This window comes from Montipora foliosa, chromosome 13, assembly GCF_036669935.1.
Source record: "Montipora foliosa isolate CH-2021 chromosome 13, ASM3666993v2, whole genome shotgun sequence".
NCBI classification, from domain to species: Eukaryota; Metazoa; Cnidaria; class Anthozoa; order Scleractinia; family Acroporidae; genus Montipora; species Montipora foliosa.
The window spans coordinates 38,772,182-38,798,477 of record NC_090881.1 but is presented as its reverse complement, the minus strand read 5'-3'; the positions used below and the strand labels follow the sequence as shown (position 1 = coordinate 38,798,477).

Genomic DNA, 26,296 nt, shown 5'->3' with positions numbered 1-26,296 from the left:
GAGTGACATTGTCTATATCCGTTTCCAGGACTGTGATGTTGCCAGAGATGAAGTCAATAATAGGTGAATCTAGAGAATAGAATGAAGAAATTCATTTACAATCCATGTGAGTAACAGCCAACAAAACGCAGTACATAACGCCTGACGTATATCTTGCTTATTAGCTTGTTGTTAATTGTGCTCTCAATGTAGTTGAGTGCCCGAAAAGCTATGCAATTGGTATAATAACTCATAAAATAGAAACCAGCAGTAGTAAGTCGAAGCGGTTGAGTGGTTAAGTTAACCTGAAAGGTGTTTAAAATTAAAAAGACTTACAATAGTTTAGCTCAACTGTTGCTATCGCAGTAGCATTCTCCTTGCGTAAACTCACAGCCATGCACTTGTATGAGCCAAAGTCGCTCCTGTCAGCATTTTCTATTCGCAGAAATTTCCCACTAGGATATACTTTGCTGTTATCACCATTTTTGGTCCATATTATTGTTGGGCTTGGGTTTCCCGTTACATTACAGAACAGCTCAAAGTTGCCCGTTTCATTTGCGAGTTGATGATGAGGAAAAATGGAATGAATTCTTGGGGATTCTGTGGAAGGTTAAAAAAAGTATTTCACATTTTTATTACTTATAGCCCGTATCACAAAATAACTATCCTCAATAACAATTTCCTTGGAGTTGTATGTTCCTTTTTTTCATGAACGACTGCAAAAAGATGATGTCATGACAATAAAACGAAATAAATTTAAATGGATTGGGCATTTCTCAAGAAAAGGGAATGGGATATGAGCAATTTCTTGCAGTTCTGGACATATCTTATCTATTGTAGTCATTGTCGATAGGCCACCTTCGAAAATATCATAATACTCTTTTTTTTTGTCCATCCAAATTTTGCTTGTTTTCTCTTGGTACCATTGTAAGTCCCAAGAGAAACTGGAAACAATGCTTATGCAAAATTTGGGTGGACATAAAAAGAGTACTATGGTATTTTGGAAAGTGGCCTAATTCAAGATTTGTTCGTCTCGATTTTTTAGCCCAGTTTCAAAACAGTTCAACATTGCTTGGGGAACGAGGTCTTAAGGATAGATTTTTTGTCTGCCTCCTAATGCATAGATACTTCATGAAATGTAATAACTGAACAAGGATTTGAAAGGACGTCACACGGGCAACAGTCCCAATGATTTTTTTCCAATTTTGCTGGTTCAATCTCGTTGGCCATAAGTATTCCAGTAAAATTGTGAAAAGAACACCTGTCTTCTCATTGGTTTTAAACTTTGTTCTCAGTACTCACCATACAAAGTAAGGGTCAACTTATCTTGGCCGACACCCTCTGCATTGGAGCAGTTGCACGTATATTCTCCTTCATCCAGTTTGTTAAAGTTGCGAACAATATATTCGCTGCCATTGATTCCTTTCTCTTTGCCATTGTGGTAAATTCGACAAACAGGACGAGGAAAGCCTTTCGACGAGCATTGCAAAGCAACATGTTCTCCATTAGCAGCCACATTGTAAGAGACGTTGGATATGATACTGGTATCCCTTGGTCCTCCTACGAAAAAGAAAAGGAAGCTACGTCCACTTAAAAGGAAGATAAATGATTTCAAATAAAGTACAGAATAACCGATCAAAGAAACTTGACGACGCCACGGTAACTACGACGAGGGTGGCCTAAGGACATGTACTGACCTTTGACGTTCATCACAGTTGTTTTCGTATCGTTTGCTACTACGTTGATCGCTGAACACTGGTAGATTCCACTGTCTATCTCTGTAACGTTGAATAATGTTAGGAAGGCAGCCCCGATTCGACTTATGGTTAGAACCCGGCCATTCGTTTTCTTCCAAAGAACGGTGGGAGTGGGCCGACCAGTGGCTGTGCACACAAAGGTAGCGTTGTTACCAACTTCAACTTCTCTTCCTGGCGAAATCCAAATGATCTTAGAAGGAGCTGTTGAAACAATTTAAAGTACAACATGAGAGAAAAGAAGAATTTAGCTGACATTTTGTGGAAGAATGGGGGAGGGGGGGGGGGCTGTCATTAGGGGGGGGGGGTATCATTAAAGGAGGAATAACTGGATAGATGTCATCAAATCAACTATGCGGATGATATGGATATACGAATGGATATACGATAAAAACGACCTGAATGGTTAGATGATAATACTGATATTACCTATAAAATATTAACAAGCAAGAGGTCTTAAAATGTTAAAACCAACGAGTACTGGCATTGGCACAACTCAATGAAGATAACGTCACCATCATCAATTTGTTGCACGCTTAAGTCAAATTTAATTAAGCCAAGTGATGTTCACATTAATAAGACGAGTTGCAATAGTCAAAAAAAATGGTACGGTGTTGTCGGTGGCATATTGCAAAGTTTCAGCGGAAATAACAGTTCATAACAAAATCAGTGCAAACCAGCTTGCTATCACGAATGGAACTCTCTTACGTACCTAAAGACTCGGCCATTTTCTCACACACTGTGTTCTCTTGAAATTCAACATCGTCGACGGCTATATCACTAAACGCACTAGCTCCAATCACGCTTTCAAACGTTACCTATATCAATAGACGGTAAGACAGGAGTAAAATGATTCTTGCAAGATACAAAGTCCCTTGAACATCCTCGATTATTCTTTTGGTACGACTACATTAAACAGATTAGGTTCTAATATTACAAGAGTGGTCTGAGTGGAGTGACCCTCGTGGCCGGAGCTGCAGCCCGACAACAACCTTTCGCAGGGATGATGAGTGCTCAGTTTGAGTTTGTTAACCAGCGGTTTAGTTTGCCAGATTAGTATCCAGTTTCGCGCGGTTACAAGTACTTCCTGGAAGAAATGCGCCATGTTTGTTAAAAGGTTCAAGCCTGTTTCGTACGTATCATTAAAATATCATTCCCTTCGGTGTCTGTTGTTTTGTATTATGATACTAGCTTCATTTTCCTTTCGTTTTTCATCTTATCTTAGAAACTGTGTAAGAAAAGTGGTGAGAAGCGTGATAGAACCGTGTCTTGACGTTAGGAAACTGTGTGGAGTCTTCTTTGAAGGGTATGTCAACCGAGTCAAGGAATTGTATTGACGAACTCTGTATGTTATGCTTATAAATCTTTTAAGGTTTTTAGAAGTTTAATTTCTCCTTCTGCTAAAGTTGGGGTTGGAGTACAAGAGACCATTTTACAGTTCTGTGCTCAGTTTATACCAGGCGTTTGAATAAAAGCGAGGCTGGAGTTGACCTTGTTTTGATACAAACCTCACTGCTCTTCTCATGTAAATAGAAACTCGTAAGCATTACAACAATATGATTTACATTGGAAAAGCAACGAGGTTTGTATAAAAGCAGGGTCAACTCCAGCCTCACTTTTATTGAAAGACGTCGTAACTGAGCACAGAACTTTAAAATGGTCTATTCAAAAACCAGTTATGTCGAAGTTATAGGGCCAGTGGCCTTGTGGTTATAGTGGTGTTGCCTGTTCTTTCAAGGGTCAGTGGACTTGGGACAAGTTCAATCTTCGAGTCATTTCCTGAGAAATAAATTTGTTTGTTGTCACCTACCCACTGACCAACAAATCCATTTCAAAAAAATATAGTATTCATGGCGTCATTACCGTATATATGCCATCAAAGATAAGGGGAACTGCCGCCTTGTACCAGCTGTTCCCTTGGTTTCTTGAAATCTGCCACAAAACCCGATCTCGAACTTTAACTCTCAGGCTTCCCATGGATTGTCCATAGAGGTGATAATAAAACACCATACATGTAGCATTTCCATTGCTTTGTATCTTTGGTGAGATCAGTCTAGCAACGTTACCATTCAATCGACCTGAAGCTTCTGTGAAGATGTAATACCCTACAACGGAAGACGAGCTTAGCATCTGAAATTCCAAACCAGAAAAATTGAAGAAGGAGTATTTCTCGATCTCCCAGGACTAGATCATCACAGTGCGGTTCATAAATGACAGAAAAAGCGGGATTCCCTCCTAGAATGCAATACACTGATTCTTGCAAACACGAATTAGCGTTTAATGAACAAATTGAAACAATTTCTCTGCACTTTCATCTTTAACATATGTACATTTCCTTCCCTTTCTTTGCAAATCTGGAAGTTGAAAACGTGAGCACGCAACAGAAAATGTTGGCATTCACCCGTATTATGAACACAGTTATATTGGTCGGAACGATCACAAAATAATTGAAAACGTTTGGTCAAAATCGCAGAACTTGAGCTCTCTAAAAGGGACCATGACACAGAATACTCTAGTGTACCCATTCCAGAGGTATGATCCCGCGATGGTCCTGTGTGAATAGATGGTGTGGGCCCAAACTGGCGAGTCCACTTAAAGGATGCGGGGCTACCAGGGCCATTATCCCAACGACAATACCACGTGTCAAAGTTGCAGCTTGCATCTGAAACAAACCATTAACAAAGTAAGGTTAAAAACAAGCCTCGACATAATGAAAAATCGTTAGGACAATGGCATTTTTGTTTCAAGCAGAAGAATCTTCAAGATTTCGGAGCCAAAAAACAATGGTCAAGTGATATTTATTCTGCTTGTGTTAAGCGGATATCATTTTAACTCGAAGGCTAGTTGTTAAATTTGGTACATCTCTTACATAAAAGGGAACAACAGGGCCGTGTTTTCTCGATGATTACTTGGGCCATAAAACCAGTGCACGAAAGAAAGCATTCCCTGCGGAAAAACTAAACCAATCTCGAAATTAGTGTATTTTGCCTGATTTACAATGGATTTTATCTCACCTTTTGCTCGAACTGTGTGGTTGGTGTCACAAATCACCCCGGCATCTTTGCCATGGTTACAGTCGCTTATCCTCCAGCCACCATGAACACAAGCTGCTAGCGTATGTTCGGTTCCAGTGCAATTTAAGTCGTCCAACCACATTGGTCCCGAATTAGCGCCACCAAAACTAGCCAGACCAACGGCTCGTATGTACCCCAACATGCGACACAGAACATGAGCATCAAGGATGTCCCAGGAATCATCACATATCTTTCCCCATTGGCCGTTGTAGTAAAGAAACACGCGGCCTTGGTTCAAATGTCCATGTAGGTGATCTACCAACTCTACATATACATCTGTGAAGAGAACAAGGAACGATTTAAAACATCACAAATGAATACTTGACCTAATTATTGTTGTTAATTATCACAGAGCGGACCACCAACTCTTGGCACTCAACCCGTGTTGTTAAGAAGTGTACTGCTTTGATCGTCGCCTTTAAAAGAGAAAAACGTAACGATCCTGGCAGGATTCAGGAAGATGGCAAAAGACTTTTCTGCCTCCTGCAAAGGATGGAAAGATAAACCTAAATGAACGAGTAAAGGTAGAACCTTTAGTTATCTAATCTGAACACCCCATCAAAGAAATCCCATTTTTGTACTTTTTGACTTACCTGGTGGTGAGGTAGTAATGGCTGAGGTCATTACCGCACCTGAAGGGGAAGGTTTTAGTGCAGTCGGTTCAACACCCGTGACCAAGCTAGACAGCCAATCGGTGGTGAAAACGGAGGCTATTTGCAAAGTCCTGGATGGAGAAGGTGGGATCGTAGCTGATGTCATCGGTGAGCTGTATGAGGCTGGACTTGTCTTGGTACTCATATGGTGTAAAGTGTCCTCTTGCGATGGGTAGTGACATATGACCTCTGCATCTTGTCTATGATCACAGTTGTTCTCTCCCCAGTTACTATGGCCGCAATCTGATAAAGACTTTTCGTTTCCGGTACAGGATAATTGACTGAGCCACACAGGACCAGTCCCTCCTCGATGATCGGAGCAACAATTTGCGGTCCAGGCCCCAAGATATCCTAGCATTCTACACACAACTATTGCATCTGGAATATCCCAGCCATTGCTACATACCGTGCCCCAGTATCCATTGTAGTATACCTCTACGCGACCCTTATTGGGAGTTCTGCCACCAACAAGTCGCACGTTTACAGGGAAATCTAAAGGCAAATGAACAAAATTGGAAAACTAACGTTACAGACCACAGTAAACCTTTTGATGAAATTCCACTGAGCGTTAAAGGAAAGTTGCTTTAAGACAAACAACCTACTCTTCACCTTGTACTTCCAACTTCATTATGCTCTTGGACGCTGCAAGAGAGCTGAGCAGGGTGCAGCGATATCGAGTCAAATCAGTGTCCGTGACATTCTTCAACCTCAGTGTCATGTCGGATCCAGGAATAACATCGAACGTGTTGTTGGGTGCTCCAATTTCAACGTACTCTCCACCATAAAGCCGTTTGATTGCCATAACTTGCCATTGATTGCTGAAGAGGAACATCTCTCGTTCCAACAGAATGAAACCAAATTGATTTACGGCCGAACTTTCTTGCGGTGTCAGTGATAAGAGCGTCCATGCTAAGGTGGCGGGTGAACCTTGGTGCACATCTTGTGGTTGTGTGATGCTCCACCTCAGGGAGTCTGCGAAAACAATCAGAGATAACTACGGATATATGCCCAGAAACACATGTAACTAGTTAAACAACCTATTTTGATGAGCGTAACGAAGTGTCCCTTTAAGCTCTCCGTCAATCGTGTCTAGGAATTCGGACTGTTAACTTCACAAATTTTCCCCCAAGCTCGTATCCCCAAGTAAAGGTAAACGACTGCATTTGCTCTAACCTAAAAATAACGCTAACCCTGACATTTAGCTTTTTGCTGGATATGGTTAGCAAACGCTTAGACTTGCAAAACATTTCGCTTTGGATATCAGAATGGACCCTTATCACGCGGGGCATATTTTGGCCAAAAACAATAGATTTCGTAGGCTGAGCCTCGAGTTCATGTGTTTGGAAACGAGTTTTACAGCGCGAAAACAAAAGGTTCTAGTCCCTCGGGACTCAACATGGTTGCTGCGTGAAAGGAGTCAAATCCATTTAAGCGCGTTTCTCAATATTAGTGGCTTTCATGAAATGAAATCCTGCATTACAATGAATAAATCATTTCCAAGGGGATTTTTAGGCTCGATTTCCAGCCGCTGTTCGGGAAACGAGCCCGCGCTCCTCGGGGAGGAACGTAGACCGGACACGAGAGAGCGGCGGAAATCGAGCCTAGGGGATTTTACGTTGAAACAGAACTATAATGCTGGTGCGAATGGGCTTTAGTACGTAGATATGAAAAAGCGAGACACAAACATGTATCTTACATGATAGTTGTAGGAGTGAAAAGAGTCTCCAGATGCATAAGGCCGTCACAATCATTGCATGGTTTCTGAAAGAGAGGAAGAGAGAGAAAAAACAAAACATGCTAAAAGGCCTTTGAAAACTTTTCCATATTCACCGACAATTTATTTTATTTTTTTTATTGAGTGACGAAAAAACCAAAGGGCAATCCATTCCTCTGGCCAATCATGATGAATAACGTAGAAAAAATGAACACATAAATGATGATTCGAAGATATATTATTTAGCAGAGCAAGGTAATGCGCAAATTTTTTCATAATCGATTTTGCGCAAGAACGTTCGGTGTAAACGAACCAATTTACACAACAAAGCACAAAAACAGAAATCCTGAAACATTTTTTTGACAACTTCCGACTAAATTTTGATTCTAAACTGCATTCGGTGATGGTTTTATTCAGTTTGGTTTAAAATTGGTGTAAAAGCAGTCAAGTTATGTCTCCGCAAACTAGAACATGAGATTTCGGTGATTTCGGAGATTTCGTCTCCGCAAACTAGAACCGGAGATTTCGGAGATTTCGTTGACAGCATTTCCAAGTTGGTGTCTTTTGCCTTTTTTTTCTTGAGATCCCTGAATATTTTATTATTTTTCTCAGAATGGGTCCAAAACGCAGAAAACTTATGTTTAGCTTGCCATTTAATATCGATATCAATTCTTTTACAGTCTTCAGTTGTATTTTATTCCACATCATAATTTCTATCACCTCGTAACGAAGTCAGCTTCCTTTAACTTCTCAATGTTCTCCCTAAATGAATTTAGATGCCTCTAATGACAAAAAAATACAACTGATGTATACTGCATGAATCTTCAATTGCATGGAGATTTGCAACTAAAAACACATGAATACAGTAACTTTTAAAAAAATTCGAGCTTCTTTTTAGGAAGGCCGAAATTTCCTAAAATTTCTCAGTTGTCACGTAAAGAGTTTATATATTGAAAACGAAAGGAATTATGAGTGCGAGTTGTACGTAGAAAGTAAATAAGACTACGACAAACTACATTTATCATGAGCGAAAGGCTAATTAAGTCCAAAATTGGGTTCGCTTACCTTTCAAAGCCGGATGTATTGAAAATGTAACGTCAAAACAAGGGAAAAGGTAGGAAAGGTGCGCTTTTGAAGTGACAGACTACGCTCTTCATAAGGAATAGAAGCTTTAAAACCAGGGGAAGAAAGAAATTTTAGAAACTGGAAGTTGTCGGCCTCACAACTATTATATGAAGGGTAAACTTTCAACTAGGAAACCAGAACCGATTTGCCCAGAGAAACCATCCAGCATTGAGGCGGACACTACATGCCAAAGTCAGCGAGGACTTAAGGCTCTTTGTCACGCTTTCATCCCCCACAGCTGATGTTTTGCGAGACCTTATTATAATCGTATCGTGATGCAAACCTATATCATAAAATGACTGCGGGCGTTTTCTTCATACTATGTCTTTATGAATATAAAAGACCCTAAGCTGGTAAGACGTCATCATGCTAAATTATGTTTGTCTATGGAAAGTTGTCTGCTGAACAAGGGCATAATGAAAATTCTCAGCCTCTTGAGAATTCTATGTGAAGGTGAGATTCGAGAAAGAAGGTTGTGAGTCAACTAACTGTTTCAGCTGTGAGGATAAATTCACTGACAACGTCAAAACTAGAATTATGAGACCGTTCGCATATTCAAATTCGTTGGAAGGCAGATGGTAGGCCTCCTTTAGGAGGAAGCTTATAGTTAGCGTGCAGTTGCCAAATTCCCAGTTCCTTTTTTCATTGTCTCTTTTATCTTGTGGAATTTTTTTTCCAACATTACCTTGCAGACCCCTAACACAATAGTTATCCAAAAATGAAGCGCTGTTTCAAACAAATTTGTCAAATAACTGCCTCCTTAGTCGAAATTCGGAAGGCAGACAACGAGTCCTTTTCCTTTGTCAAAAATTCAGGGAAAAAATAAAGCGGTATCTTTCTCTCGTCAGCTGCATTCAATTTCCAAGCTAATGACGGGTCATACAAAAGAGAATTTAAAATTTTAGTGGCTTCACAAGGTCGTAAAAGTTTTCCATACACTTTAATACCACCTGGTTACGCACGCAATACAAGGAGAGTCATTTAATACCGATTTTCTGTCTCAATGAATTGATTAGTAACTAAGTTAGGCAGGGGTTTCCCCATCGGCAACCTTTTGCCTTTCGTTTGCATTTATTTTAATGCAGTTAAGGCACGGCTCTTTTTTGCCGGAAGAGGTGCCGTCTACTTTTGCTGTCGTCATCAACTCCGGAACATTTCTCAATTTCCTGTCGACACGACGATCAGTCTCAAGAAGTATCAACGCTTGTAATGTAACGAAAGGTGAACGAAAGTTCGAGATAATTTTTTGCCACAAAGTATTTTGACTAGACTTGGATACAACAATCTTGTAACAAAAGAATTGAAGCTGACGTCAATCGTGAAAAACCTACCTGTTGTTGTTTGGAAATCAAGGGTTGTTAAGCTCCCAAAATAAATTCCGAAAATAACAAAAGCTTGTCATGCCTGAGTTACTCCGAAAGATGTGCAAACGACGGATTGAACTCAGCAATATGAAGGCCGTTTATACGCTTTTTTATCTCATACAAAGCTTCGTTTTGTTGGGTAAGTAGCGTCAAACTTTAAAGAGGTTTCTGTATGAATATCTTGACGCGATAAGATTGTTGTGGTGTAAAACTTCGCTGAAATAGCGCTAAAATATTTCCTATCGAAGGTCATTAGAAGTTCGCCTTGTTTGACTGCTTTGCTTATTTGCTTTCGTTCCTTTTAGAGGGATTTCAGTGGTCCTTTCGACAGCAAGCAAACCATGTTATTAGCGTAGAAGTTGGTTCAGAGGTTTCTCTACCTTGCGAATACGAACTGACTCCGCAAGAACAGCAGGAAGCAAATATATTTCATCTGCTAACATGGACAAGAGAGGAACCCGTAAACAGCGAACAATGGGCTGGTTTAGCGATCAAATCCACACTAACGGGAAGCAAGGTTATATATGATAATCCACAGCGCATTTTTATTACCAACGGCACTTTGACGGTCAGGAACGTTACCGTTAAAGATTGGACACGTTACCAATGCGCATTTCAAAGTAGCTTCTTCACCACACCGAGCGTGATTAACTTGGATATTAAACGTAAGCATTATTATATTAAATCGATCAGTAGATTCTCAACGTTCCCAAGTGAGTAATTCTCAAACGTCCGTGCTAAGACAAAGGGAAAACTTGATGGTATTTTCGTTATATATATCGCTAAACAAATCACAGCTTTGCAACAACAGCCAGTGGAGGAGAGCTGCTACACAACTGCAGCGGAGATCACTACACTCGAAATTTTAGCGGTGTCACGATTTTGTATTTCAGCCATGTTCTCCCTTTAACCATCATAGATCCAGTTACTCCTTTTTTCATGTATGTACATATTTACAATAGTTCAAAACTTTCTTACCTCAAATTTTCATTGAAGACGCAAACTGCATTTTTGTTGTAAATATGGTAAGTTATCAAGCCACGGAATGCGGTTCCTTATGTAATCTTAATCCTCCTCTAATGCATTAATCTGCTAGGAAGCAGTTGTCGGGTTCATTACACTGGTAAACTGTTGTTCACTTCCAACGGGTTTAAATTCGTTGCCCCCTGACTTTGATATTTCAGCGATGTTCAAAGATTTGTGTACACGACATCATGGTTGTCAAGTTCGCTATTGTTCAGTTAAATGTTCTGTTTAAGTGACGAGGGATTTATGTCAAAAATCAGTACGTATAAGCGTCCAAATATTTGATAAAATTTGACCTTTGGTAGGACTTTAATTTCCTCTTCAAGGTATCAAATGTTGGAGTTTTTAGGTGATGGATGAATATTAAACATCTTCGAATCGACAGTAACACTGCCATTTCGAGGAGGGTGTCAAAATTTAAAAGCGTCACACATTGCAAATGAAACTATTATGTCTTATTTGGGAAACGACTTTGTGGTTCAACCCGATTCCTTGACGATTCCCTTAAAAAGCAAGCAACTTGATTCCTTGACGAGCAGCTCGCGATCACGATGGTCGCAAAGCAAGGCCACTACTTAATTATTCATAGTTTTTTGAAAATACTGAAATAGTAGAAATAATATTGAAACTTTGAATATTATTTTTATGTTATAAATGTGGTAGCTCTTGAAGTTTTCAGTACAGATTTTGCATAAAAAAGGTGCAAGCAACTTTTTTTTTCTAATCTGTGCTATTTTACGCTTCACAGTTTTTTTCATAGTAATGTTCTATTCGAGAAAGGTTTCCTTGGGTGCGGGAGGAATTTTCTTTTTTCTTTTCGATTATGTCAAGGTTCACTTGCTTTTAAAGGGCCTGAAGAAAAACACTAAAAGATGTCTGGCATCATGCCCAACGTGTTTGTTGGGTGCATTAATAAACACTTTTGAGGTGATTTTAAAATCACCTTGGAAGTTCCATACTTGAAATAATCTCTTTCACCCACGAAGAAATTATATGTTTTATAGTTGTTGTTGCTGTTTGTTAAATCGGTAATTATAGTTATAACTACGTTATAACCGAGAGTGAGGTCGTGACAGCAAAATCTCAAACTGAGGCCTTGCCGTATTGACCGAGCAGGAGCGAGGTCAATACAGCCAGGCCGAGGTATGAGATTTTGCTGTAACGACCGAACGGTCGAGGTTATTAAGTTGTTTATTACATGGCCAACAGAACGGTCCTAAAGAAGACAAAACTAATTTGCATAACCATAATCGGCCCGTGGGCATTACAGGAAAATAATGCCCTAGCGCTTAGCTGCTGCTAGCCAATCAGAGCGCGCGTTATATCGGCCGGAAACACTAGCCATGTAATAAATATTGTACTTTTGCTTGGCAAGACTGAATAGACTGTGCGATGTTGTTGAGAACGGAAAGTTTACAGAATGTCTAGGAACAAATTATTATCTACAGCGAACAAGACTGGACGTTGTTAGCTACTTCGTTTGCAAGCATATCTTTGGCCTGAAATATTGAGTGTGATTAAACCCGGTTTTCATCTTGCGATAATTTTCCTATTATGCTTTCCAGACCCTCCTGCGATAACGCTTCAGCCATTATCCCAAGAGGTTACCGAGGGAAATGGGACCAGCCTACTCTGCAGTGCATCTGGTAATCCACAACCGAAGATAACGTGGACTAAACTAGGAAGCAGCGCTGTCCTTTCTTCGTCAAATACCCTTACTTTGACCAATCTGAGCAGCGAAGATGATGGAGCGGTGTACACGTGTACGGTGGAAAATTACCTTGGATCGACGCAAGCATCTGCCACAATAACCATGTTATGTAAGTGACACCGAAAATTTTACTGCAGCAGATCTTTAGTGAAATTTGGATCAAGTTTTCAGTGTCTTGCTCATTGATATATTTTAAGGAAAAACGCGCAACTTAAATCAGAACAGAGCTACGGTTCTTCAAGGAACTGATAGAGGCTGAAAGGCATAAATGAAGACGACCTTATGAGAGCAAGTCAAAATTTTATATCGTAGATTACGACCAGACCCTCCAGGGGTACCCAACGTCAATTTTCTGAAAATATCTGTTCGGAAGACGATTTGAGATCTAGAATTTTCGGAACGTTTGTTGTAAAATTTCTTGCTTGCCTGCCTCTCCTAGGATTTTCGAACATCTAAAAGATGGTATATTGCCCATTTTTAACGGATTTTTATCCTAAAAATGAAGGGGTAGTTTCTAAAGAAACTGTGGTGCTGCGTCGGTGGGGAAGTAGTATACAAAAATTTGGTTTTATCAACGGAGTTGATAATGTAAATTGGCCACCGTACAGAGATTCTAAAAGCTGACGTTTCGAGCGTTAGCCCTTCGTCAGAGTGAATCGAGGGATTATGGGTTACGTGTAGTTTTTATAGTAGAGTAGGAGCTATGCTATTGGTGGTAACATGGCAACGTGAAAAATAGGAATATATTAGTTAAATGAAAAGCGTTCGTTAATACCGTGAGGATTAAGGGTGCCGATTTGAAAGATGAATTTTTGTTCCAGATTCTTGCGGCTTTCCGTCGTACCTAGATGTAGGGAAAGGCCGCAGATAGCCATGTGTTTTTTGGAGTGGTTAGGCAGATTAAAATGGCGAGCGACTGGCTTAGATGCATCCTTGTATCCTGCATTACAGGAAAATAATGCCCTAGCGCTTAGCTGCTCCTAGCCAATCAGAGCGCGCGTTATATCGGCCGGAAACACTAGCCATGTAATAAATATTGTACTTTTGCTTGGCAAGACTGAGTAGACTGAACTTGACATAAACACTCAAATTGTGCCGTTTGCGATGTTGTTGAGAACGGAAAGTTTACAGAATGTCTAGGAACAAATTATTATCTACAGCGAACAAGACTGGACGTTGTTAGCTACTTCGTTTGCAAGCATATCTTTGGGTTTTCATCTTCCGATAATTTTCCTATTATGCTTTCCAGACCCTCCTGCGATAACGCTTCAGCCATTATCCCAAGAGGTTACCGAGGGAAATGGGACCAGCCTACTCTGCAGTGCATCTGGTAATCCACAACCGAAGATAACGTGGACTAAACTAGGAAGCAGCGCTGTCCTTCCTTCGTCAAATACCCTTACTTTGACCAATCTGAGCAGCGAAGATGATGGAGCGGTGTACACGTGCACGGTGGAAAATTACCTTGGATCGACGCAAGCATCTGCCACAATAACCATGTTATGTAAGTGACACCGAAAATTTTACTGCAGCAATCTTTAGTGAAATTTGGATCAAGTTTTCAGTGTCTTGCTCATTGATATATTTTAAGGAAAAACGCGCAACTTAAATCAGAACAGAGCTACGGTTCTTCAAGGAACTGATAGAGGCTGAAAGGCATAAATGAAGACGACCTTATGAGAGCAAGTCAAAATTTTATATTGTAGATTACGACCAGACCCTCCAGGGGTACCCAACGTCAATTTTCTGAAAATATCTGTTCGGAAGACGATTTGAGATCTAGAATTTTCGGAACATTTGTTGTAAAATTTCTTGCTTGCCTGCCTCTCCTAGGATTTTCGAACATCTAAAAGATGGTATATTGCCGATTTTTAACGGATTTTTACCCTAAAAATGAAGGGGTAGTTTCTAAAGAAACTGTGGTGCTGCGTCGGTGGGGAAGTAGTATACAAAAATTTGGTTTTATCAACGGAGTTGATAATGTAAATTGGCCACCGTACAGAGATTCTAAAAGCTGACGTTTCGAGCGTTAGCCCTTCGTCAGAGTGAATCGAGGGATTATGGGTTACGTGTAGTTTTTATAGTAGAGTAGGAGCTACGCTATTGGTGGTAACATGGCAACGTGAAAAATAGGAATATATTAGTTAAATGAAAAGCGTTCGTTAATACCGTGAGGATTAAGGGTGCCGATTTGAAAGATGAATTTTTGTTCCAGATTCTTGCGGCTTTCCGTCGTACCTAGATGTAGGGAAAGGCCGCAGATAGCCATGTGTTTTTTGGAGTGGTTAGGCAGGTTAAAATGGCGAGCGACTGGCTTAGATGCATCCTTGTATCCTGCATTACAGGAAAATAATGCCCTAGCGCTTAGCTGCTCCTAGCCAATCAGAGCGCGCGTTATATCGGCCGGAAACACTAGCCATGTAATAAATATTGTACTTTTGCTTGGCAAGACTGAATAGACTGAACTTGACATAAACACTCAAATTGTGCCGTTTGCGATGTTGTTGAGAACGGAAAGTTTACAGAATGTCTAGGAACAAATTATTATCTACAGCGAACAAGACTGGACGTTGTTAGCTACTTCGTTTGCAAGCATATCTTTGGCCTGAAATATTGAGTGTGATTAAACCCGGTTTTCATCTTGTGATAATTTTCCTATTATGCTTTCCAGACCCTCCTGCGATAACGCTTCAGCCATTATCCCAAGAGGTTACCGAGGGAAATGGGATCAGCCTACTCTGCAGTGCATCTGGTAATCCACAACCGAAGATAACGTGGACTAAACTAGGAAGCAGCGCTGTCCTTTCTTCGTCAAACACCCTTACTTTGACCAATCTGAGCAGCGAAGATGATGGAGCGGTGTACACGTGCACGGTGGAAAATTACCTTGGATCGACGCAAGCATCTGCCACAATAACCATGTTATGTAAGTGACACCGAAAATTTTACTGCAGCAGATCTTTAGTGAAATTTGGATCAAGTTTTCAGTGTCTTGCTCATTGATATATTTTAAGGAAAAACGCGCAACTTAAATCAGAACAGAGCTACGGTTCTTCAAGGAACTGATAGAGGCTGAAAGGCATAAATGAAGACGACCTTATGAGAGCAAGTCAAAATTTTATATCGTAGATTACGACCAGACCCTCCAGGGGTACCCAACGTCAATTTTCTGAAAATATCTGTTCGGAAGACGATTTGAGATCCAGAATTTTCGGAACATTTGTTGTAAAATTTCTTGCTTGCCTGCCTCTCCTAGGATTTTCGAACATCTAAAAGATGGTATATTGCCCATTTTTAACGGACTGCAGATAGAATTTTTTCCCTTGTCGACATCGGAAAAAATCTCTATATGAATTACCGTGTTTACCAGATCCCGAGGAAATGAAAACAAAAGGCGATGTTGAAGTTTCTCTGATGCGGCTTTAGTCGAAAATTGAAAAAAAAAAAAGCAACCATCATCAGACGTGCCGGGAGGAAAATAGCATTACGTGAAAAACTATCAATTTGCCTGTTAGCTTTCCTCTAGCTTGCCGTCTTGGCCGGATAAATGTTGATGTGTCCTTGTTCGAAGCTCTTGTCACTTTTTGGTCTCAATCTGACGATCGGATCCTTGCTGTGTTCCATGTGGCTTCAGCTTGGTACAATTTTACACGTCATTGTTTTTCATCGCTTTCAAACGATTGGAACTCTTTTGCCGACAACTTTATTCGTTTAGTCCAAGTAGTTATACAATGGTTATATCATTCAGCATTAAGTACAATCATTTAGTTTTCGCCAAACGACCTTATTTTGTTATTTAAATAACAATAGATAGCCAAGGATGAAATAAATTTCTTTTCATCAAATATCCTGCGAATATAAAACCGCAAATCCTCCAAAAGAAATAAAACAATGATTGCAAATTTCCCGGAATGGTTTCATGTCAGCGTCGTGCACCTTTTGTACTTAAGAATTACATGACGCCAAGGGGTCTCGCAAATTTTCATAAATTAATATAGGCAAAATCTAGGAAAACATTAAGGGATGCTTTTGCGGTGCTTTATTTGGGGTAAATTATGCTCCGACCGGTCTTTTTAATATTAAGTAGAAAGCTTTATATCAGCTGACTAGAATTATAACACATAAAGGCAAACGAAGATAAGATGATATGCATGGGCGCAAAAACGTAAAGGGGCTCTGATATATTTACGATGTTGCAACCGATAATTATCCGCCAAAAAAACACTTTGGGGGAGCAAGTCAACTGAGATGGCCGTGTTGCATTTGTTAAATAATTTATGGCGACGCCCAGTTTGAATGCAAAAAGCCTTGACGTACATGAACGACGATTACCAAGCGAGATTGTTTGGTACTCTGCCGGAATATTTTCGTAATTTCAAACTTGCCAAAGTTATGACAAAAGGTATTCGATCATATGCATATGATCTGATATGATACTCGGAATACGTCAAGAGAATACACCAATATAATCAATACCCGGAAACACCAATTTGTAATCGATTAAAATTATCAATAACCTAATTTCGACACAGAAATTCATCATTTAACAAAGGAAAATACTTCTCCGAGACTCTGCGGGAAAAAAAGATGCTGTTTTAAGTTCACTTTGAATCAAACGAAATTCATTGTCATTTGTTGTCGTTCTTTTTTTTTTTTTAATTTTAAAGATCAACCTAAGGACACAGAAGTAACCATCCCATCTGGCGAGATGAAGGAAGGAGAACGTCTAGACATCACGTGCAGGGCACGTGCAAACCCTTCTCCGGAATACAAGTTTTATCATAATGGCAAACTGATCACACACACAAGTAAAGGCCTCTATTCATTGGCCTCTGTCACAACTAAAGACGAAGGAACGTATCGATGTGTTCCTTTGAATAGGCTGGGAGTTGGACCGGAGGCCTTTGTCACTGTTACAATAGCTACTGGTAAGTTAAAGGAATCATTCAGTGGAGCTTCTTTATTCTCACTTTCCAAAACCATTAACAGCTGAATGTATAAAAAGCGATTACGTGGAAATTTCAAAGATTATGAGAGGTTTCCTTCTTGTAGGGATCTCTGGCATATCCCCAGTCCCTACGATAACGAGCGATCATAATGGAAAGAACCACTAAAATATGCATGATGCAAATGTTCACAGAACCGTGCACGAACCACTTCATCAGAGGTCATTTTAGTAAAATATGATACGAATTTGCTTTAAGAAACAAACTTCATGACAAATCTTTTTATCACGTTCATGATTTTCATTTTGAGTTATTTCTTCTGCTTCTTCTTGTTGTAAAACTAGTTTAATTTGAGTATATCCTTATAAAAAATGTGCTATAGAAATGAAGCACAATACCTGGCCTGGGACCCGTTTCTCGAACGTCCCGAGAACTTTTCGGGTCCGAAAAGCCATTTGTGAAACACCAACCACTTGTTTTGGAAAGCCGATCTTTTAACATGTTTTTAAGGTAACAAAAAGAAAAATGACTGCGACGTTTGACGACTTAAATCCTCTCCGTTCTTAAAGATACAAACGGAATTGTGACACCCGAAAATGGCCCGTAAAGGTCGGTTGCTTCACGAATGGTGCATATGTGCCATCGCTCAGTCTCCATCGGTTTATTTCCTTATTGCATTTCTAAGCAAATAGTAAAGCCTTTCCCGCGTGTTCTGTTACAAGGTACACAAGGAAGTTATGCGTCATGCTGGCAGGGAATCTTCGGGGTGCTCGCAAGTTATAATCATGTACTGAAGGCGGTTGCTTCTGACTTTTTTTTGGCAGCTGCAGTTCTTCTTTTTGTGCCTTAGAACAGAACAAAGCATGGTGAAAGCCTTATGATAAGGGACGTGTAGTTTGCTGCCACGATTTCCTGTTAAAAATCCATTTATTTTCTCTTCATTGTCATCAACACAGTTTGCGAGCTTGGTATATAAAAGGTTGTGCCAACGTAAGCAACGTAGGCTTTGGTCACCTAAACACAAGGGGTTTTGGTTAATTGCAGATCTTGTTATAGGGTTTTGTTATAAAACAAAACAAGTCAAGTTCAACTAATTTTGCCAGCCGTTTGAATTATTTTATACTGATATATATATATTTGTTTAATGTCCTTTTTGTTCCATTGAAGTGGAGGCTTTTCCAATATGGGCTTATTTGGCTATTGGTGGTGGTGTTCTTTTCGTCGTGCTAATTGCTACAGTGGTCATATTGTGTCGTGGAAGAAGAAGCAAAAAGGCACAGGGTAAGTTCATATCTCCAGAAATACAAGCAATTCTTGGATTTCACATGACGTCACAGCCGCCATGTTGGTATCCCCAAACAATGAAATGGCGGCCGTGTTGGTGTCCCGATCCAATCCTCCGGGAATTGAAAGCTATTATTATGCTAACGTCTTCTTTTGTTTTCCTTGAAAAAACATGGCTGTTGATCACGTGAGTGAAACCCAAGTACAGGCCCCGTTCGATATATCGGTATTCACTCGTGGCTACGGGGCTTACTGGTTAAATTTGAATATTCTTTTGGTTAGAAATCTCCCTTGAGACTTGTGAAACAAAGTAAACAGAACTGAGCCGATAAGCCCATTTCCGAGTTGCTGTATGCCTCAGTTTCAAAGTGAGTCCTGGTTCACAACCATGCAAATGCAAATCAAACTCATTTGTTTGTTTATAGACCTCCCGATTCTCCGGTGAGTGTCCTCAATGACTTTGAAGAGGTAGTGATGAATAGACGCGGAAAATTCTGAGTTTTTTCTCCTGGGAGATATTAACGTGGATCTCACGCCAGGCATAATATCAGCCAGCGCTATTAAACTTCAACACATCTTCGCTATTTACTGACTTAACCAGCTAATCACTGAACCAACAAGGGTTACTGTGAACTCCTGCACGCTTATTGATCATTGTATTACGAACTCACGCGATAAAATTGCCAAGTATGGTGCTGTTCACCTTGCAATCAGCAACCATGCTCTAATTAATATGACATATAAGGCCAAGTACGAGCGTTCAGGAGCTAGAATAATAAAAACCCGCCACATGTTTAAAACTACATGCAACAGAGGGTCAAATGACCCCTTAGTTTCGTCTATGGGACAAAACCGCTGATAACTCCGATAAGGGCTATTCGTAACGGAAACTTACACGTGCGTGTAAAAATTTCTCGATTGTTAAAGGGAACCTCTACTAAAACAACCAAATAACTTTAAACCACAAAACATAAGGTTTACAATTAAAATTGTTCAAACTATTTTTCAATGAAAGCGTTTTTATCCGGAAAAAAATGTATTTTAAAAACGCTTGTTTTGGCTTTCAAATTTTCCGGGCGCCGCCATCTTGAATAATTGTGACGTGTCGTGGATGCCCTATTGTCCCAGAACAAACACTCTTTGTGTCAGAACAATAGCCAATGGCTGAGCGAGATTCTCACGCGTACGTGTAAATTTCCCGCACGAATTATAACGTCGCTTCCGATTGGCTTAAAAACGGTGACATTCCCTACGGCTAGAACATACGCAATACTTTAATACTCTCCTTTTAAATTGAAGGTTTCAGTTATTCTTATTTCTTTGCTTTCATTTTTTTGTCTTCACAGATGACAAGACGAAGTCAACTCAACCGGAAAGCTTCGAAAAGAGGTAAGAACGACATTTTACATTTGCTAATATTAGTAAAATTAATTTTCAATCTCGGATATTTCGTTTCTATTGATGTGATTGGCTCTCTCTACCTCGGTTATTTAACAATTATCCTTCGAGGGCACGCTGGATATGAAGAAATAGATAAGCAATCAGGCGCGTAGCGCCGAGTTGGTTATAATCATTCAAGAGAAAATGAGGGGACAGAGAGGGAGGCTCAGAGCGTTGGCCGGGATATGTCATGTCCACGAAAGTTATTTTTAGACGAGCGGAAGTCTTTGCTCTAGCGGAAGTCTGTCTTCCGAGACGTCCGCATGTAGTCTTGCCTCACTCTCAGGTTCTTAGTGAAAAGTGAAAATGGCGGCGCACGTGGAAGGCTGATGAATATCTACATTCATTATGTCTTTTCAAAATGCATGCGGACGTCTCGAAAGACAGACTTCCGCTAACAAAGACTTCCGCTCGTCTAAAAATAACTTTCGTGGACATGACATATCGCAAGGGCTGGACGGGGAGCCTCCCTCTTTGTCCCCTCATTTTCTCTTGAATCATGTTAATATCCAACAAGCCCGAGTGGAATAGTCGTTTTATTAAAAACTCCAGGATCAAGAACTCTTCCACTGAAGCATCGATTTCTGCCTCGGTCAATTCCGGTCCAAAACGGCTTTTGTCGGCCATTTTTTCTCAGACCTGAAAATATGTTTTGAGCTCACTTTATTTCTAACGTGTTCCTTGACCATATTAAGTATAGCAGGTATATTTAACAATTATTCCATGAGCGCGCGTTGGATATGAGATGGTAAATAGCCAACAAGGCGCGTAGCGCCGAGTTGGCTATAACCAGTCTCATATCCAACAAGCGCGAATGGAATAATTGTTTTATTAAATGCCTTTAAACTCCAAAAGTTTAGAAAGTACGAAATACGAGCGAAAAAAGCGAGCAAATCGAAAAAAGTTGATGAGAACTGATGCGATGTCATGTAACACCTTGTGGTCAGACAGACGCAGGCTCGTCACAAAAATATTTTTTACCTTTTCGCGTACTTCTAAACGTCGGAATTTAACCCAGCTGTGCAGAAAAACTTTTTTTTGCTTTCTTCAGAGAGAAATTTCGCTTTCCGGCGAAAAAACTTTTAGCTTGGCAACACTTAGATCAATCATTTACCATATAAGGTCAAACTAAGGTATATGAGCTGATAACCGAGATTGAGTGAACCAATCAGAGCACGAGAATTGCATTATCCGAGGTTGAGAATTTAATAATAACTGATAGCCTGTCTCCGGCGAGCTAATGAAAAATGCTGAAAATCTGATATCCGTAGTTCAGTTTTTAGTAATACTTCATATACTACATGACCTTATATGGAAACTGAGGCCAGTCATTTTGAGAAACTGGAACAACACATCTGCTAGTTTAGTAAAATTTAACCTGTTCAGAATTGAGTTAGATTTGATGAAACAATGCGTGCTACAATTGTAGTTGGATGCAGGGCGTGCATATGAAGCAATTGCTAAGTGTTATGGAAGAACAATAGAAAGTGGTGACAATTTCGGGTCTTGAGTAAAGATGGCCGAAATCCGAGGAATTTTTTTTTTTAATTTCTCTCTTCTGTACGTTCAGTTCCCCGCCATCTTTGTTTGCAGCGTTCTGGTTGTTATTATTTGGTCAAATTTCCGAATAGTCCAAAGAATTCTAGTGGACGATAGAAAATTATTATGTAGATGTTTTGATGACAAATATGGAAATAAGTTATTTAGGGGTTTTGTGGTACTTAGTTCGTTTGCCTTCATTTAGCAGGCCTGTAGATGCAAAAGAGGCACATATTGGTCCCGGAGCCTTCTATGGAGACTTCAATGGTAGTACAGAGGTACGTGTTGCAAAGCCAACATGATGGGCCAACATTGCCCGACAGATAGTGGCCAGCATCGGTTGTACGTTTTCCCTAGCATTGCCATCCAACAAGTGTGGGCCAACAATTGGACCTTGAGAATCTACATTATATTGTAATGTAATCCGCCTCAAGTCAAACATTTGACAAAGTTTTATGTAACTCCTCCTCTATCTCCACTTTTATCACATCAGGTAGTGCGAAAACCTCTCCTTGTCATGAAACACCAGCGTGACATACTTGCTTCTTGCAGGAAACCATTAGATGCCAAGTAAAACCTATATAGATTGTTTTCACTTACGTGATCAGTAACCTTGTTTTTCCACCGAAACAAAAGAGAAGGTTTGTATAATAATAGAGCTCAAAAGAAAGGAAAGGAACTTTATTTAAGTGTCTAGTCGTTCTAACGCTGGAGCACTAATTGGGGACACTGTAAACTGAAATTAACAATTAACACAAATCAAGTCAATTCCCGGAGGGTTGGTTGGGGACACCAAAATGGCCGCCGTTCCTTTCTTTAGGGACACCAACATGGCCGCTGTGACATCAAGTGAAAACACTCTATGGCGTTGAACGAGCTTTGCACTAATAAAGACTTACTGAAATAATCTTTTCACAGATTCCTTATCTAAATGGGGCTGTGAGTTTTAGTGACATCAGAGTTAGCCGCGAGGTGAGAACCAGTTTGTTTTCTTGTATTATTTTCTTGTATGCTGCGTTAACTCTACCGCGATTGTTTTGGTCAGCACCAAGAACAACGACTTTCAGTCGGTTTCGATACACTTAGTCCGTCAATCATGGACTTCGAGCTCTTTTGCGAAGTCTCAGAAAAAAAATAGCAGTGGCTACCTAACGTCCCTAAAATAGATCTTCACTACGACTGCTAATGTTATCGAACTGGTCAGATATCTTAGTTTTCCCTGCTGACCGGAAGAATCGTTATGAGAATCAGATATTTTTTGCGCTTGGGAGTTCTTTCGCTTCGATTCTGGTCTTCTTTAAAACCCCCCTCCGATCCTAAAAAAAGGAAATTCATGAATGTAGACCACTTCCTCGCTTTCTCTAGGGACGCCTTAGAAAAACCACAATACAATCATTTGTGTTTTAACAAAGACCGAAAGTTACAGTTTTTGAGAGTTGCCATTCTCCTCGATTACTTGAAATGTTCAACTTTAATCTTTATATTTGCAACTGACAAAATTTAACGTATATAATAATAACTCTTTTTGCTATCCATGCAGTTCCCAAGCTTAAAGGGTTCTCTTAGTGCCAATGACGTCAGAATGGGCGAGGTAAGCTATCTATTGTACATGCATATACAGTACTGGCCGCAGGAATACCAGCATTACACGCGCGTATCATGCGTGTAAATCCGCCATATTGCATATTGCGCTTCCCATAGGGGCTTCTCAGGGCCAACGAGACACAATCAACGAAACGACACGGAAACAACTTTTAAGAATCCCAAATAGCCGGAAGTAAACTAGAGGGCTGTTTACAAGTGCAGCCGAGAAGTTGAACCAGGGACTACAGGGATCAGTGGTCTCAGGATGCCAAGGCAAGCGCCCTACCCCCTGGGCCGCACTGCCTCCATATGAGTGCTCGACTCCGCGGCATTTTGAGGCCATTGAAACAGTCGGTGCTGATAAACACAAAATAACGTAAATCTGAAGTATTTTCCTCATCGAAATACACAGCCCCTTTACATCTTAGTTCAATCCCGCTCTATGGTCTTCTTTCGCTAAATTATGGCACGGTTGCTCTTTGCTTTATACAATAGCTTCCCGACGTAAAAGCTGCAATGAGTGAGAATAACTTGAGGATGGGCGAGGTAAGTTTGTCTGCGATTTCAGTTCTCTCGTCTTTACTTAACGCTTGTATGCATGGCAAAAAAATGAGTAGCATTTCTCTGTTTTTTAAAAGGAACCTCCACTCCAGTAGAAAGCAACTTTAAACCAAACATAATTTTCACTATCAAAAGTGTTTGTTTACGAATTTAATGAATTTCAGAACACCTTGTTTTTTTTTTACGATATCCCCGGTGCCGCCGACTATAAAAATCGAGAGGCATTAAAATAGGGCACCCGTCTTAGGTCACATTTGTTCGAGATGGCGGCTCTCGAGAAGTTCGAAAATGAAATTAAGCAACTCTAAAGTTCATTTTTTCTTGTAATAAATCTTATGTCTTGCCATAAAAGATCGACTCCTTTGTTCTCAGTCCAGTGTCAGTTCGTGTGAAGTGAACTATGGATATCAATGTTGCTGTTTGTTTTAAACACTTAGATACCCAGCGTTAAAGGTGCCTTGAGTGATAATAACGTGAAAATTAGCGAGGTAAGATTGAAGGAAGTGGAACAATGCGAATCTTTGGGTGCTTGCAAATTTCGTGTGTTGTAAATGTATAGGACCAGTTTGGTTTCGCATCTTAATCGACAACTTTTACCAGATAGTTACAAGTGGTCTATCGTAGGATAGAGTGCAGTGATGTGCTCTAAATTTGGAATGTTTACACCCGCAGACTGACGTGAATGAAATCAACTCTTTCATTTCGTGATGATCAACTTTGCTTATAGCCTACGTGTAGCCGTCGAGGGTATGGCTACAAGTAGGCTGCTTTTCTTACCTGTCAATTTATTAAGCACTGTAGTACTATTGGAGCATACTCAAATAATTTCAAATTAAGAATAAAATCGGGATATTTTTTTAGAGGATTAGGATATCTTCCTGGTGCAGAAGAGAAAACCAATGAACTCAACCCGTATATAATGGTTTCATACGGAATTGGGACCTGGACGGGGAAGGGGTTTACAATGTTATGTACAATGTTATGTAGAGCGATTTTCAATGGAATATCGTAAAACCAAAACCAAAGTAATAACGTTGGCCAATCAAAAAGGACGGAGACAATCCAGTAAACCAATCAAAACTCGAAGTGATTACACGTAGCCGTTTTTTCACATATGAATTAGCTGCATTTACTGGCTGAAATTCTAGTAAATAAATGACGTCACTTTTCCCTAGATCCAGCCCTTTGAGGACCAATCAGTCAGTTTTGAACTTGAGTAATGGCGGACCATGCAATCCAAAGCTTGCACTCAAAGTAAACAGCTTATGGATAAAAATCAAAGCTCAGGTGTTAAGCAAACACACTTTCAAAATCTGAATAGTAGCACTTCAATAATTGTTGTTTTTCAAAAACTTTAGCTATGAGAGTGCGTTAGCCCATTATTGACAAGATTGGCGATAGTAACTTGATCTTATAATTTCACTTTTAATAGTTTCAGACTGCCTTTTCCAAACTAGAAGAAGCCTACCCAACGAATTCTGTAATCCATTTGATAACTGGCGCAGAGGAAGCGGTGTCACAACTTTAGCAGCAGTAAAACCAAAATTCACTATTCAAGCTAGAAGCTATTATCAGACATGGGAGAGTGGTTTTCTCTAAAACTGGTGTTTTTTAGGTGGTTCTCGTGGAACGAAACAAATGTGATTAACGCATGCAGACCGAGACAATCCTTGAACCTGTTTCTTATAGCAAAGTAATAGCAAGAGTACTATATATTGGATATAAAAAGCTGGTTTTTTAAACACATATTCAAGAAAAGAGTGAGCGCAATCTTATCCGTGCTTCCGAAGCTTGGGACGTCTTCTTTACTCAAAGAGAGGGAATCGAGATACGAGAAAGAATTGCCCTCGAAAAGATTCGGAGTGTGGAGACATGGTGCAGGACCATAGATTGGTATGGCTCGCCGAATTTCCTTTAAATGCATTAACATTTAGGATTACAAGGATACATGCCACTTAATTTATTTTGAAGATTATTATTTTTAAACTTGAGAAAAGTTTCTGGATTCCTGCTTGTCACTAGATTGAAAAATGAAATTAATTCTTTTAAATTTGGAAAAAAAAAACAATAAAACAGCGATGTCCGTATCCATCGGGGATCTTTTTATACGCGGATACCTGTCAGATTTAAATTTGTATTTTTTATATGTTAAATCCGTGTATAACCTGTATAAATAAACGTTTTCCTCACATGTTCGGAAACGATAAACACGACTCTGTAACGTTTAGAACTTCAGAGGAAGACTCCTGGTTTTCTTTTATATTTTCGTTAACGTTTTTAGAGACTATTATCCACTTTGCAACAATGTCTTCCCCTAAAGGCAACTATGGATCACTAGAAATCGAAAGGATGCAGAAACATTGGGTTGTAAATTAGATTAATAAAAACAATTCCAAAGTAATTTTATTTATTTTTCTTATATAGAATTGTATTTTAAAACCCGTGTTGTATCAGACTTCTCTAATTTTGAAAGTTTTTATTGAATTTAAGTATTGCTTCCAAGTATTCCATGTAAAACGAGAATAAAATTTTAATTGTGAAA

General features: G+C 39.8%; 2 protein-coding genes across 4 annotated transcripts in view; one reads left to right on the top strand and one right to left on the bottom strand.

The window, feature by feature from the left end:
• Positions 1-10,915, bottom strand: part of LOC137983190 (uncharacterized) — a 17,662-nt gene extending 6,747 nt beyond the window's left edge. Inside the window, exons 1-12 of the mRNA XM_068830376.1 lie at positions 10,642-10,915; positions 7,157-7,221; positions 6,070-6,432; positions 5,401-5,952; positions 4,748-5,083; positions 4,255-4,395; positions 3,597-3,838; positions 2,446-2,551; positions 1,677-1,937; positions 1,282-1,539; positions 316-579; positions 1-69 (exon numbers count right to left, since the gene is read on the bottom strand). The exon at positions 1-69 is cut by the window's left edge and continues 192 nt beyond it. Coding sequence (XP_068686477.1) covers positions 1-69; positions 316-579; positions 1,282-1,539; positions 1,677-1,937; positions 2,446-2,551; positions 3,597-3,838; positions 4,255-4,395; positions 4,748-5,083; positions 5,401-5,952; positions 6,070-6,432; positions 7,157-7,211 — 2,647 coding nt within the window. The 5' untranslated portion in view covers positions 7,212-7,221; positions 10,642-10,915. The remainder of the gene's footprint in view (positions 70-315; positions 580-1,281; positions 1,540-1,676; positions 1,938-2,445; positions 2,552-3,596; positions 3,839-4,254; positions 4,396-4,747; positions 5,084-5,400; positions 5,953-6,069; positions 6,433-7,156; positions 7,222-10,641) is intronic.
• On the top strand, positions 9,461-26,296 carry LOC137983211 (peroxidasin homolog). Of its 3 annotated transcripts, none has more exons than XM_068830407.1 (14): positions 9,461-9,802; positions 9,969-10,328; positions 12,255-12,509; positions 13,650-13,904; positions 15,072-15,326; positions 17,068-17,328; positions 18,514-18,627; positions 19,977-20,019; positions 21,818-21,887; positions 22,528-22,581; positions 23,150-23,200; positions 23,689-23,739; positions 24,192-24,242; positions 25,187-26,296. In XM_068830407.1, the coding sequence occupies exons 1-14, from the start codon at positions 9,700-9,702 to the stop codon at positions 25,280-25,282; spliced, it is 2,019 nt and encodes a 672-aa protein (XP_068686508.1). In that variant the 5' UTR covers positions 9,461-9,699; the 3' UTR covers positions 25,283-26,296. The 3 variants fall into 3 exon arrangements, with proteins under 3 accessions (XP_068686508.1, XP_068686507.1, XP_068686509.1); XM_068830406.1 differs by having other exon boundaries at positions 21,815-21,887; XM_068830408.1 differs by lacking the exons at positions 12,255-12,509; positions 13,650-13,904 and having other exon boundaries at positions 9,462-9,802.